Raw genomic sequence first — 12,839 nt, 5'->3', positions numbered from 1 at the left:
TTGAACACTAGGTGGCAGCACCGCCCTTCCGATGTCTGCTCTCTGTCAGAAAACCATAGAAGGAATTAGAGGAGGAAAAGAAACAGTTGGCTTTCTGTTCACAAACAAGGTTACACATTCATCTTAAAGGTATGTTAAATGATTGTCGTCTTTCTTGAACGGAATATGTTAAATGACTCTGGCTCTCGCTGTAGCCCGTCTCTGTTTTTAAGCTTGTCTGAGCTAAAAGGAAGAGGAAACAGGCGCTAATAATAGCAGGTTCAGTTAGTATCATTGGCTAAGAGTTAGCTTCTGGCGAGCTAATTGCGTTCAGACTTGCTGTTTTTTATCTTTCATATTTTTTTTCTGCAAGTAATGCCATATTTAATGAAATAATTTTTAAGTTGGACTCAGAAGAAGCTAATATTACCCATATTTGTCTTCCTGTCTTCCTGCTTTCTCATGCTAACACCCTGGCTGCTTGCTAACCTTCGTCGTTTCAAGAAAAACATCTGGAGCTTTCAACAGGACTAAGATGATTTCTTGTGTGACAGCCAGGTTACTGTCAGAAAAGTCTGCTTTTAAATGTCTTGTTTCTGCTCACGGTTCAGATAAACTCCTGTTGACTGCGTTAGTCATAAATAAAGCTGTGATATTTATTGTAATTTATGATCTATGTTTGTATATGTTCTTGTAGGAGCAAGCTTTATAAGTTTAACTTGATCAAATGCCGAACAAATACAGCCATTCATCTGCAAAACACAAGTTACGATTCTTTGCTTTTTCTGACGAATTTCTTCAAAACATTAAGGTTTTATTATTCAAAACTATGTAGTTGTGCATTATAAATTATTAACTTTCGTACGTTTAAAAAAATCGATTCAGATGCATATCAGGCATTACAACCTTTACACCTTAATAAAATTTGAAACAATAGATTACAACAGCCTTTTCTTCTGTTGTTGTACTCCTGAATGATTAGGTTAATATTTAAAAGGGAATATTTGGTGTAAAAGCAAATGTTCCACAGCTTTGGTTAGTAGAGACTCAGCTCATTGTGTTTTCTTCTTGCTTTGAGTTTTAATGTACTGTTTTATCTTATCTTTTTTTTACTGTCTGTTACTTGGCTTGTGACAATCTTTAAATGACACTCCTTATGGGTTTTATTTTACTTAATGGCCTTTTCATTGGCATCATAGTGCAGGGTTTGAATAGAGATGAAACTTAGATAAAAGAAAAATAGAAAAGACATGCAGGATTTTCTGTTTTCATAATTATGTGCTACTTTGCATTGATTTGTACTTTGTAACATTGAATCCAAGTAAACTACATAGAAGCTTGTGGTTGTATAGCGAGTTAAAATGAAAAAGTTCAAGAAGTATGAACAGCTTAGCAAGGCAGAGTTTCTGCATCTTGATGATGAAAGTTTTGTTGGTTAAATAACATTAAATGTTTCTGGCTACTTTAGGAAATCGAGTTATTAATATGCTTTTTACTGACACAAGTGTCTTTATGCACTGGAAGAAAATCTGGCACAGACACAGTAACATTTTACTAACTTATTTATATTTATTTAGACTTTAAGGATCTATTTCTTTGATTGAAGGAGCTGTTTTGTTTTCTGATATATTTCTTTTCAGATGGCCAATATCATAATGTTAGCTGTGAGGAACCCCAGTTTCATATTGGTATGAGCAAATGGAGGAAACTCTGCAGCAGATCATGGAGTTAGGAAACGTTTGTACCCTTTCAATCTGACAACTGTAAGGGACATGGAGAAGGAAGAGATGGATGATGAGGAGGTTTGTGATGGTGGTTTTGTCTCGGAGCAGCAGCAGGCTGGAGAGACTGATGAGTGCACACTGGAGGATAATACGGCCCATCTCAACTCTCAGGAAACTCCAGTTATTGACCCTGGAACGGGTGACGTAGAGTCATGTGAATCCATGGAGGCTAAAGAGGACGTAGAAGAGGTTTCAGAGGGGTTTGAACAAGATTTGGATCATGAGAACCCACAGCTTATCAATCAAGAAGAAGATGAAGCCGCCAAAGAGCAACAGATGAACGGAGAGTCCGGCTGGAGGGCGCTGGGAGGCGGACGGAGGTGCAAGTTGAGGAGCGGCAGCTCTCTGTTCGAACAGAGCTTTCAGAAAGGCAGCATCCCGTCCAGCGGAAGTCGGCACAAGCAGACTCGCAGACGCAACCATCACCACCATCAGCAGAGCCGCGGTCGCAGGCGGACAGGAAAACAACTTTTCTTTGCTTTCAGAGAGATGCTGTCAGACTCCCTGAGCGTCTGGTGCATTTCCTGCGTCCACATGCTGATTGAGATCATTGTGACATTAACTCACAACTGCGGCGTGGGAGTGGAAAGGGGGGTTTTGAAACTTTACAACTGCGGGAAGCAGATTGTTGTTAAGATCACCGATCTGCCTGGAATGAAAGCAGACTTTAGCCGGGTTTTGAAGCGGATGAAATGCGCTGGAGCAGACCTTTTGGACAAAACTATGAGGACTCTTAAGTGGATAAAGTCAGCGGTCTCCTCTTGTTTCAGACTTTTCTGCGCTTTAGTTATTTTCAGCTTCCAGTGGGTGAAGGGGTTGCTGCTGCGTGTTGGTGGTGAGCGGGGTAAACGCTATTGGACGGCTTTTCTGGAGTCGCGGGTCTGGAAGAGGCTTGTGTCTGTGCTGGAGAGAGTCTGGAGCTGGTTCAGGAAGTATCGCAACACACCGTCATCGCCCTCGTCGCCCAGCAGAGCCGCAAGAGGGGAGCCAAGTCAGGAACTGGAGCGACTGCTGGCGCTGGCCGAGGTGCCAGAGGGGGAGCTCGACCCCTTCACGGTGCTGGGCGTGGAGGTGCATGCCACAGAGACGGAACTGAAGAAGGCCTACAGACAGCTGGCTGTCCAGGTGTGTGTGTGGTTAATCTGGAGTCAGGAGCCTTTTTCACCCTTCTTTACTTCAATAACCTCGACCTTTGTGCTTTCAGGTCCATCCAGACAAGAACAAACATCCGCGAGCCGGAGAGGCGTTCAAGGTTCTGAGGGCAGCCTGGGATATCGTCAGCAACCCTGAGACACGGCGAGAGTATGAGCTGTAAGTAGGAGAAAGTCATCAGACCCCTGAGGAACAACGAACTGTTAGGAAGGACATCTTGGCTTTTGTCATTTGCAACTTAGAATTTATTACAATTCTCAGCAGCCTCACAAACTTGTGTTCGTATCATGAACTCTATTAAAAAATGCTTTTCTGCTTTCTATGTAAATATTTATTTTTCCCTCTGTGACAGGAAAAGTAACACTGAAGCCATTTACTCTGGCTGAGTGTGACCAAACCTGAGCTTTTCTATCTGTGAAGCTGGAAAGAGGCAGGATTATGTTAAAACGCTTTTTTGAGGTTTACATCATGTTATAATGTTATTCCCTCATCAAAAACATACCTGGAATGTTGGCGTGATTCTTCATATTTGAGAAATGATGTAATCTACCATCTCAACTATTCAAGGGTGGCTAAATGATTGATAATACAAAGCACACCTGGAGCGCCATATCTGCTGAGTTTATCATACAAACTACTGCTCAGTGCAACTCCTAACAACGGCTGCAAACGGCTTCAAGAGGAGCATTGCTGTGATGATGTGCAGGTGCAGGAATCATATTTGATATTTATAGTATTTTTATAGCAGCTGAAGGGAGCATAATTACCTGACTGTGCTATAAAATGACACTTTGTGTCTGGAAAGCACAATACTCCTTTAAAATATTGTCACTGAGCAAATGGCCTCACAACCAACAGTTTGCCTGCATTTTGAGGAAGTATCGTGTGTAGTTAAGGTGCCACCTACTTATTTTGACTTATCTTTATGTAAATTACAGCCTGGGAAAGTAGCCTTGCATTCTTAAGTGTATTATATGAAAAGAAAAACGGCTGCTAAAAACTGGTGAGATTGTTGATGCAAGATCAGAAAATGCATCCTCTCTTCTAATGAGGCAGATTTTTGTCATCAAATAAATTGCTGGACTTTCCAACAGACCCTAAACATGCCCAACTTGTCTACTGCACTGAGGGGGAAACATGCACTGCAGTGAGAGATTTTACAATCTGCAGCATCACTTACTGATTTATGAGTTTTAAGGAAGGCCTCATCCAGTCTGAAGTTCTCTGTTTAGTAAAATAATCACATTTAAAAAGTACAACATATTTTCTCTCTCTCTCTTTGGTCACTTCTGCATTTGCTTTCATGGCTGAAGAGAAGACGGCTACAACCAAAAGCAAATCTAGTTGCTTGGATATGCTGGTTTGCATCTGCTTTGTGGCTCCAGTGCAGAAAAAAGGCAAATACGACGTATAAAAACAGTTGCCGAATTCAGAGAATATAAAAATGTTCCCCCTTAGATTTGTTTAGCAGGTAACTTCTGAATTATCTTGAATCACAAATTGTGTCTTTCCCACACAGGAAGCGCATGGCAGCAACCGAGCTCTCAAAGTCCATGAACGAGTTTCTCACCAAACTGCAGGATGACCTGAAGGAAGCCATGAACACCATGATGTGCACAAAGTGTGAAGGCAAGCACAAGTACGTTGATGCGCACCTGACATCACTGTATCAACCCGAATCCCTGAAGCGTTCAGTGTTTCTCACACCGGAACCGTCGTCGTGAACGTTGTTCCGCTTCAGTGGTTTCTCCTTCATGACCCGTGTGTGCAGGCGGTTCGAGATGGATCGAGATCCTGCTGAAGCCCGCTTCTGTGCTGAATGCAGCCGTTGCCATAGCGCCGAGGAGGGAGACCTGTGGGCCGAGTCCAGCATGTTGGGGTTACGCATCACGTACTTTGCTTGTATGGAAGGAAAAGTGTATGACATTACAGGTGAACGGCTGTTTTTATCCGTTTATTTCTGTATAAACTCAAGACTAAGACGGACTTTCAAGATAGTGCTTCTTCATGAGAAATACCTTGTAAACGTTTATAAGAACGTCTCGCAGAGTAAATAATCCGTCATCTGATGGTTAACAACATAGAACATGTGGAAGAAGATGAAACAAAAATCTCAACCCTTTGGGACCTAATGCTGAATGTCACCCTAAACACACCGCCTCCATGGTGAAATACAGTGGTGGCACCATCATGCTGAGGGAGACTCTGTTCCTCTTGTCAGAGCTGATGGTAAACTCATCGGATTAATTGATCAATAAATTAGTGAAATTATTGTCAACTAATATAGTATTTAACTGGAGTATACAGACTCAAAAAGGTCAGTTGCTGAAAGAAAAACACAATCAGAGCAGTAATTAAACTCTACAAAAATATATACATTTTGCATAAAAGATGAGAAATAAAAACTACAAACTTTGTGAATATGGTGAACCCAGAACTCCTGAAGTCGGAGAGTTTAAGCTACTCTTGGTTCAAATTGTGTATAGAAAATCTCCTATTTTGCTGTCAAACTATTAATCGGTTAATCCATATAATAGTCAACAGATCAGCCCTTTGCTGTATAAATATTAATTTTAGCAGAAAGGACTAAAACCCTTTTCACATGTTGATGTTGGAAGTTGTTTTTAACCTGCTGGTAAATCCTTTGCTACAAATGATCAAGTGCACGAATGATCAAGGACTGCTCTGCTGTTTCATTTTAGGCAATACATTTTTTATGTCCTTATTTAAAAAATAAGTAGTTTATTTATTTGGATTTTTTAAAAAGTATTTCTAATTTTGTATGAAAAAGAAGTAAGTGGTAAAATAAAAAATGACACAATGCGCCATTTTTTTATTACTAAAATAAGTTGGTTGGAGCCCTAGTTTGAATCAAATCATATTTGTGTGTTAAAATGGCCCAGTCAAAGTCTAGACTTGAATCCAATGGAAATCACGCAGCAAGGCTTAGAACATTTTCCTTCCACTCTGCAGAGATGGACTGCCTTGTGTTGGTTTATCAGTAGGAGACTCTGCTGCAGTTTGTGGTTGCAAAAGTGAAAAAGTTCATGTGCGTCCAGCTAGCTGGGGTTCTTGGCTTTTTTTTTTTCACATGGCCTTCACAAGCGTATTTGCATCCTTAAAAGGAAAAGAAGAAAAGAAGGAAGTAAAACTGTTAAAACCTACAAGCTATTTAAGAAATTTGCACTCATCCACATCCTGTAAGAGCTCTGTCGTGACAAAACTGAAGCAGAATCGAGTCGGCACCAGAGCTTCACTCTGAACAGACGATACAAACCCACCCTGAGCAGACAAGACTGCGTTGATGTAGTTTGGTTTTTATCCAGAAGATACTTTAACCAAGTTCTTTTGGTTTGTTCAGGTGTAGCTTTAAGAACCTAAGCTGTCATTTCACCATTTTCACTTTAAAATTTTCCTCATAAACTTGAACACTTAAAAAAAGAAAAACCAGTTGAGGCATTCAGACTGTGAATGTTTGCAGTTTCTCTGAGTCGTTCATGGTTTGACCTCAGGCTGAACTTGATTGGGACGCCCACTTTTGGGAGGAATGCTGATTCTCTTGAACGTCTTCCAGATTATTTTTGAATGGCCTTGTAGCGTTCCCCAGATGGATGCGCAACAATATTTATTTTTCTGAGAAATTTGTTGATGCCTTTTGCCCTAAGACTCTGTTGCTCAAACTATCTTCTAATCTGCCTGCCAAACTGGCTGACGTGTTTAAAAACACCTTTATCCACTTAAACCAAAACATTACGCCAATGTTTTGGTTTAAGTGGCGTCGTGAGTGGTTCTGTATCTATATCTAATTTTAGATTAAAAAGGGTGAACTAAAAGTTTACCTTCACTCTGCTTACTTGTAGCTGTTTTTTTGAAATGTATATTTTTGTTATTTACAATGGTAACAGGTAATTAGTTAAAGGTTTTTGTTTTGTTATTTATTTTTATGGGTACCAGATGGGTAGAATGATACCAGCATGCACGAGAAACGGCAGAACGCAATGAGAATGAATCTTTGTTGTTTGGACAATAAACTTCTTCTGGCTGTGAACAAAATAAGCCACAAAGCATCAGGAACCTTTAATTTGCCTCCTCGCTGCCACTGAGCTGTTATTCTGCCATATTTACAATGATCCCTGATGTCTAAAGTCACGTTGGAGTTCTCATGTCGGGCTTTTCCGATTTTTTTCAAATGTACAGCAGAACAAAAAAAACCTTTCAGTTAAAATCAGTGTTTAAATATGTTTTAAATTTATCGAATGCTGATTTGAAAATGAATATGTTTGTGTGTTTGCTGTCGTGTTTCAGAGTGGGCAGGTTGCCAAAGAATAAGCATTTCCCCCGACACCCACCGCGTCCCGTACCACATCTCGTTTGGTTCAAAGAACAACAGCAGCGCCACACGACACAGGTACGTCTCACCGACCAGGCAGGCGCATCACTGAACCAGAAGACCACCGTTAAACACATTTATTTCATTGATTTAATTAAAAAAATACAATTTTTATACAATACGTAGATTTTTGTTTTTACACACAGAGTAATATACTCTAAAGTTTTATTTCTGTTCATTTTTATGATTGCGGCTCTGGAGATCGAAGAAGACAACTTACAAACTATTTTTTCTTTCCAGTTCCATTTGATTCACAGATTAAATGTAAAAACAGTTGACCGTAAGATGAAACTACGCTCTGATTTTAGTCAGTTTTTAATTGAATAATTCCTGTAGTGGCTGCAGTGACAGCTTTACAAAGCATTGAGTACCAGCTTGTTGTGATAAGGCTTGTCTTACTAAAATAAACCATAATTAGTTTCAAGGATGCAATGGCAAATGGTATAACTAATTTAAAATTTAATGCTATCAAACATTTCAGACTGAGTGATTCAAGCGATGGTAGATAAAACACAGGATGCCAGGCTTCCTGTATCTGATGCATAACTTCTCTGCTCATCCAAATAAAGTCGACATATGACCATTATAAAGCCAATTACAGAGTTTTAAGCTACTTCAAAGCTTAAAACTTTGAAGTAGCTTTGAAGTAGCAGGCAGACCTTCCTATCTAGCAGGTCTGCCTGCTAGATGGGAATGATTTGCATTGAACTTTGGTTTTATTGCTGGGATTATATTTTCTCCTTGGCTGTCAAATGTAGGAGAGAGTAATTTTTATTGAGCTGCTGTAACGAGGCTGAACGTATTTAGAGAGCGAGAGGCAAAGTTGAACCTGTCACCAAAATTCAGACATTTTCTTTAGAAACGAGATTGTAGAAGCATTCAAAATAATCCAACAGGTTTGTCTAATTAAAAACCGTCGTTCATTTTTGGGGTAAATAATTTTTGATTGTGGTGGTAATAAAAATGTTTCTGGTCTATTTCCAGTAGTAATAATGGGATCTGGATCATTCTTTCATATAGAAAAGATGCTGTTTTTTTATAGCCAGGTTTAATGAAGAGGTACGATGAAATCTGCTTTTGATTGGAAGTCACTGTATGTTTTTTTTTTATTGAAAATAATAAAACCATTACTTTGTTTTCTCTAAGGGTTTTAAAGTGAAAAACCCACACCTTAAATAAAGCGATGCCTCTGATGTCGAACCATATTTGTGGCGTTTTTGAATAGCGATCAAAGGCTGCATAAAATTATTGCAGACAGTCCCACTTTGGACTCCTCTGGTCTAAAGATGTTAGATTTTCCTCTTTATTGAATCGTAAACCAATTGAAACTGAGTGATGCACAAAGAAAACCTCCACAAAAGAAATCGATCCATTTCTGATTAAACTGTAAAACTTGATCCAGGAATGTAGAACAATTATACACTAAACATAATAAATTCAGTTTTTATGCTCATTAAAGTTTTAGAAACTGAGGATTATTTTTAAGTCTGATATCTTTCTTTTAATTTTATCGTTCTTGAGATTCTACTTAATCTTTTTCCCCTCAGTGCACAACGTATGTAAGAAAGTCGACACTTGGTGGCGCTGTATTTCATGTTTTATTCAATAAAAATGACGACAGTTTTAAAATTGCTCAGGCTCCACTGAAAACCATTTGTTTGTCTAACATATAAACACATACAGAGAAACTGTTTTTCTTTCTGAATTAAAGTCCTAAATAATTTCCCCTAGATATAAGATATGGTTGAAATGTAAACATGAATGCAGAAATGTATTTTCTTGAGGGGCAAAAGGTCAGAGGCATTTATCGGGGGCATTTATACATGGCCCCGATGTATAAATCGGGGGCAGGATTGCTCATCGTTGTTAAATAATGAATCTTTTCTCTCCAAGATATTCAAATAGATCTAGAATTATAACATTTTTGTTGGGAGAGGAGTCAAAGTAAACATCTTTAATTTGTAATAATGAATAATTAACCTGAACTTCAAACCGCCTTGTTGTTTAATTTAGAGAACAAGCTCAGCAGTAAGTGGTCAATTTTATTTTATTTATTCTTTTAAAGAAATTCACATTTTCTCCCAGATTTATTTCTGTCAGCATAAAGAAACCTCTAATATCAATGTTCTTGTGAGGAACGGTCCCTGCTGCGTGCGGTTCGTTACGGCAACAGCACATTGTTGGTCTGCAGCTGTTAATTACAGAGATCACACTTTAAATATGTGATCAGTTCACTTCCCTTCCTGCTGCAACATGATAGTCGTGTATCGAGTTAAACTATCCAGTCTGTGTAAAATGGATCCAAAGCAGCATAAGATGTAGGACTGATGTTTAGTCCTACATCCTGTGTTTTACTTTATTGCATCTCCTTATTATTTTGGTGCATTCCAAAGAGTCTTATTGTTAATTATATTCTCTCTCAGCTGTCTGAAGATCGGGTTTATGACAAACATTTTCCTAATATGTCATATTTAGAGCTGGCTGTTTAATACTGTATTATGCATGGATGTAAAAAGTGTTTGCTTCAAATCCGCGGTTAACGCTGCGGCTGACAGACATTATGATTGACAGCTATTATCCATCGCTGCCGTATCTTTCATCATTAAAAGCTACACAATAAAATTAGAAATTTAGTTTGTATCCTTGTCTGTTTGTGCAGCCGACAGCGCCACTTTTTCAGTAAATCTTCGCATTCCCTCGAATTTAGGTTTGAATTTAGGTATTCGTATTTTCTGAAATTACCCAAGACAAAGCTGTCGACGAGAACCAGCAGGAGGCACTAGAGAGCTGAGCAGCCCAGAAGTACCATTTAAAATTTGGCAAACCTTCTGTGGCCCGACTATTATTCCAAATGAAATTATTGAAGATTATTTTGATCTTTGTAAAAAGTGAAATCAACTAAATAAAAGTGATATTAGGCTACCAGCTGTCTAGTTTCTGATGAGCTTTACAGGAGCACTGAGGTTGTTTTAACGTCCGTCATGGCGGAACGGGCCGCGTTCTGAAGAGCGTGACGTCACGGGCGAAGGGTCGATGATGTTTATGCTTCGGCATGAGCGAAAAGCAGTCCTGAACTTCCTGTGTTCCCTTCCAGGAGCCCCTCGGAGCACGCTACCGGTCCTTCCAACCCGGCTGACTTGCAGGACTTCTTCAACAGAATGTTCAAGGGCGGGCCGCCGAATGACATGGCTGCCAACGGCGGGGGCTTCTTTCCCTCAGGTCCGCCCCCTCACCACCCGCCCGGTGCTGGAGCTGCCCCTTTCTCCCCTCCCCCGGGTCAGACAGGTTTCTACATGCCGGGGGGCCATCGGCCAGACTCCGGCGAGACGTGGCCCGACGGCGGCAAACCCCCCCGGAGGAGGAAGAAGGTCCGAAAACCCTTCCAGAGGTGAAGTCCGTTTACTCATTAGTGTGTCAAAACCGGGACACGATAAGAAAATGGCCATGTTTGTCTCTCGCCCGCCTGTCGGCGTGCCAAGATCTGAAGAGTGGTTGAGTGTGAAGCTGCAGTCAGATCCGCCAAGCAGAGAGGGACTGGATCACGAAGAGGAACCAGTTGGGTGAATCTCAGCGTTGAAGGCCGAGGAAGTGGCAGCGACGGTGCTTTATCTGTCATTTCATCCTGTTGTGTTGCTGGTCTCACTCATGACTGTAGCCTTGACAACCGAGATCCCTCTGATGCCGTAATGAAGCATTTTCTTTTTTCGAGAATTTCCTGCCAAATCCATTACTGCATGATTTACTCACCTTTTTGTAACGCTTCGGTTTTCTTACTTCTCTTTTGTATCGGGTTAATTTTCCACTTTGGGCTCCGTGTCGGTCAGGAGGGAGGGAGAGAACCGGTAGAGGTGAGGGCGACGCTCATTAAGATTTATAGCTGAGAAATGAAGAAGAGGGCTTGTGCAGCTTAACGTGTCAGTGTTATTGTTGTTATCGCCGTGTGTTTGTTGTTTTCTGCTTCTGGAGCAAAGCCTTGTCCAGCCCAAACAGGCGGGACGAATCTGAACCACGCTAACAGGACGCAACGACACACAACACATCCGTTTCTTTCTTCTCATGTGGCTCGTCGTTACAGTGTCCTGCAGAAGTATTTACACCCCTTGGACATTTCTGAATTTCATTTTAACGCGCTCACCAACTACTAGGTGTTTTACTAGGATTTCATGTGATGAACCAACACAAATAATTTTTTTAATAAGTAAAAAAACTAAAAAGTGTGGCATGCAGTTCCATTAAACCCTCTAGAGTCAAAACACACCACTGCAAAAACACAAAATCTTACCAAGTATTTTTTTATCTAGTTTCTAAAGAAAATATCTTAACTTGAAGTAAAACAAAACTAACTCGCAAGTAATTTTACAGCAGGATATAGAGGCTTGTTTAAGTAAATAATTCCTTATTATTGATGAAGAAGTGCTAGATCCATTGGCAGATTATTTAATTTATAACGAGACATTTTTCCCATAAATTAATTTATCTGCCAATGGAACAAGTACTTTCTCATCAATTATTCACATAAAACAAGCCTCTATATCTTGCTGTAAAGTTACTTTTTATTTAGTTTGTCGTATTTCAAGTGCATTAAGATATTTGCTCCAGAAATCAGAACAAAATTTCTTGGTTAGATTTTGTTATTGCAGTGATTTTGCTTCTAGTCTTTTGAGTGGATCTACCAGCTTTGAATCCAAAGAACTGAAATCCAAACTGTGTCTAAAAATCAAATTTCAAGACTTTCCACATGATTTCAGTTGGATTTAAGTTGGGACTTTGACTAGGCCATTCTATCACATAAATATGCAGCCAATCTGCTGCTCTTGTCTCTGGATGTTTACGGCCATTTTTCTGTTGGTGGATAGCAGCAGTTTTTCTCACAGAAGCATCTATCAGAAAACTAGCAAATGTCTCTGCTCCAGCCAAAGAAGAGCGTCCCCATAGCATGATGCTGCCACTACCATGTAATATAATGGGAATAGTATGTTCAAGGCTTTACTTTTTGCCACAAGTAGTGTTTTGGATGCAGATTTTAAAGTCGTGACAAACGTCAGATGAGACTTTTGTGACCTTCTTATTGCCAGATTAGTGCAGTGGGGCTCTTGGCTGCTTTTCAGGTTACTGGTTTCCAGTTGTTGGTCTCTACTGGTGAGAAGTCCAAACCTTGGAATATTGTTTTGGAGCCTTTTATAATCAGCATAACAGGGACTGAATGCACTTTTTGATAAATATTTGGTAGGAAATAAATAAACACTATTTTGTATTCTAGGAATCCTCCCCCCTCCCCCCAAAACAAAAGTGGTTCTAATGTGACAAAATGTCACCAGGTCCAAGGGATGCGAATACTTCTGCCAGGCACTGTATGACAGTCTAATGATTGATAAAATCAATCTCCCAAAAAGCATAGAAAATCTTCAATATTTGGGTTTAGTCCTGATATTTTCTATTAGAAACAAGTTTTGAAGCCTCCCATTTGGTTTGCATCAACAGGTTACGCACCTGCCTCTATGATCACCCCTTCATTTTGAGTATTTCTAATAATT

The 12,839-nt window shown here is 39.9% G+C and overlaps 1 protein-coding gene across 2 annotated transcripts; it reads left to right on the top strand.

The window, feature by feature from the left end:
• Positions 1 to 11: 11 nt before the first annotated feature.
• Positions 12 to 11,210, top strand: dnajc14 (DnaJ (Hsp40) homolog, subfamily C, member 14). Of its 2 annotated transcripts, XM_008409961.2 has the most exons (8): positions 12 to 129; positions 484 to 537; positions 1,620 to 2,888; positions 2,968 to 3,074; positions 4,435 to 4,554; positions 4,687 to 4,847; positions 7,221 to 7,323; positions 10,400 to 11,210. In XM_008409961.2, the coding sequence occupies exons 3-8, from the start codon at positions 1,752 to 1,754 to the stop codon at positions 10,695 to 10,697; spliced, it is 1,926 nt and encodes a 641-aa protein (XP_008408183.1). In that variant the 5' UTR covers positions 12 to 129; positions 484 to 537; positions 1,620 to 1,751; the 3' UTR covers positions 10,698 to 11,210. The 2 variants fall into 2 exon arrangements, with proteins under 2 accessions (XP_008408183.1, XP_008408182.1); XM_008409960.2 differs by lacking the exon at positions 484 to 537.
• The last annotated feature ends 1,629 nt before the right edge of the window (positions 11,211 to 12,839 follow it).

This window comes from Poecilia reticulata, linkage group LG5 (assembly GCF_000633615.1).
Source record: "Poecilia reticulata strain Guanapo linkage group LG5, Guppy_female_1.0+MT, whole genome shotgun sequence".
In the NCBI taxonomy this organism is placed as follows: Eukaryota; Metazoa; Chordata; class Actinopteri; order Cyprinodontiformes; family Poeciliidae; genus Poecilia; species Poecilia reticulata.
This window is presented reverse-complemented; position numbering and strand designations above follow the sequence as displayed.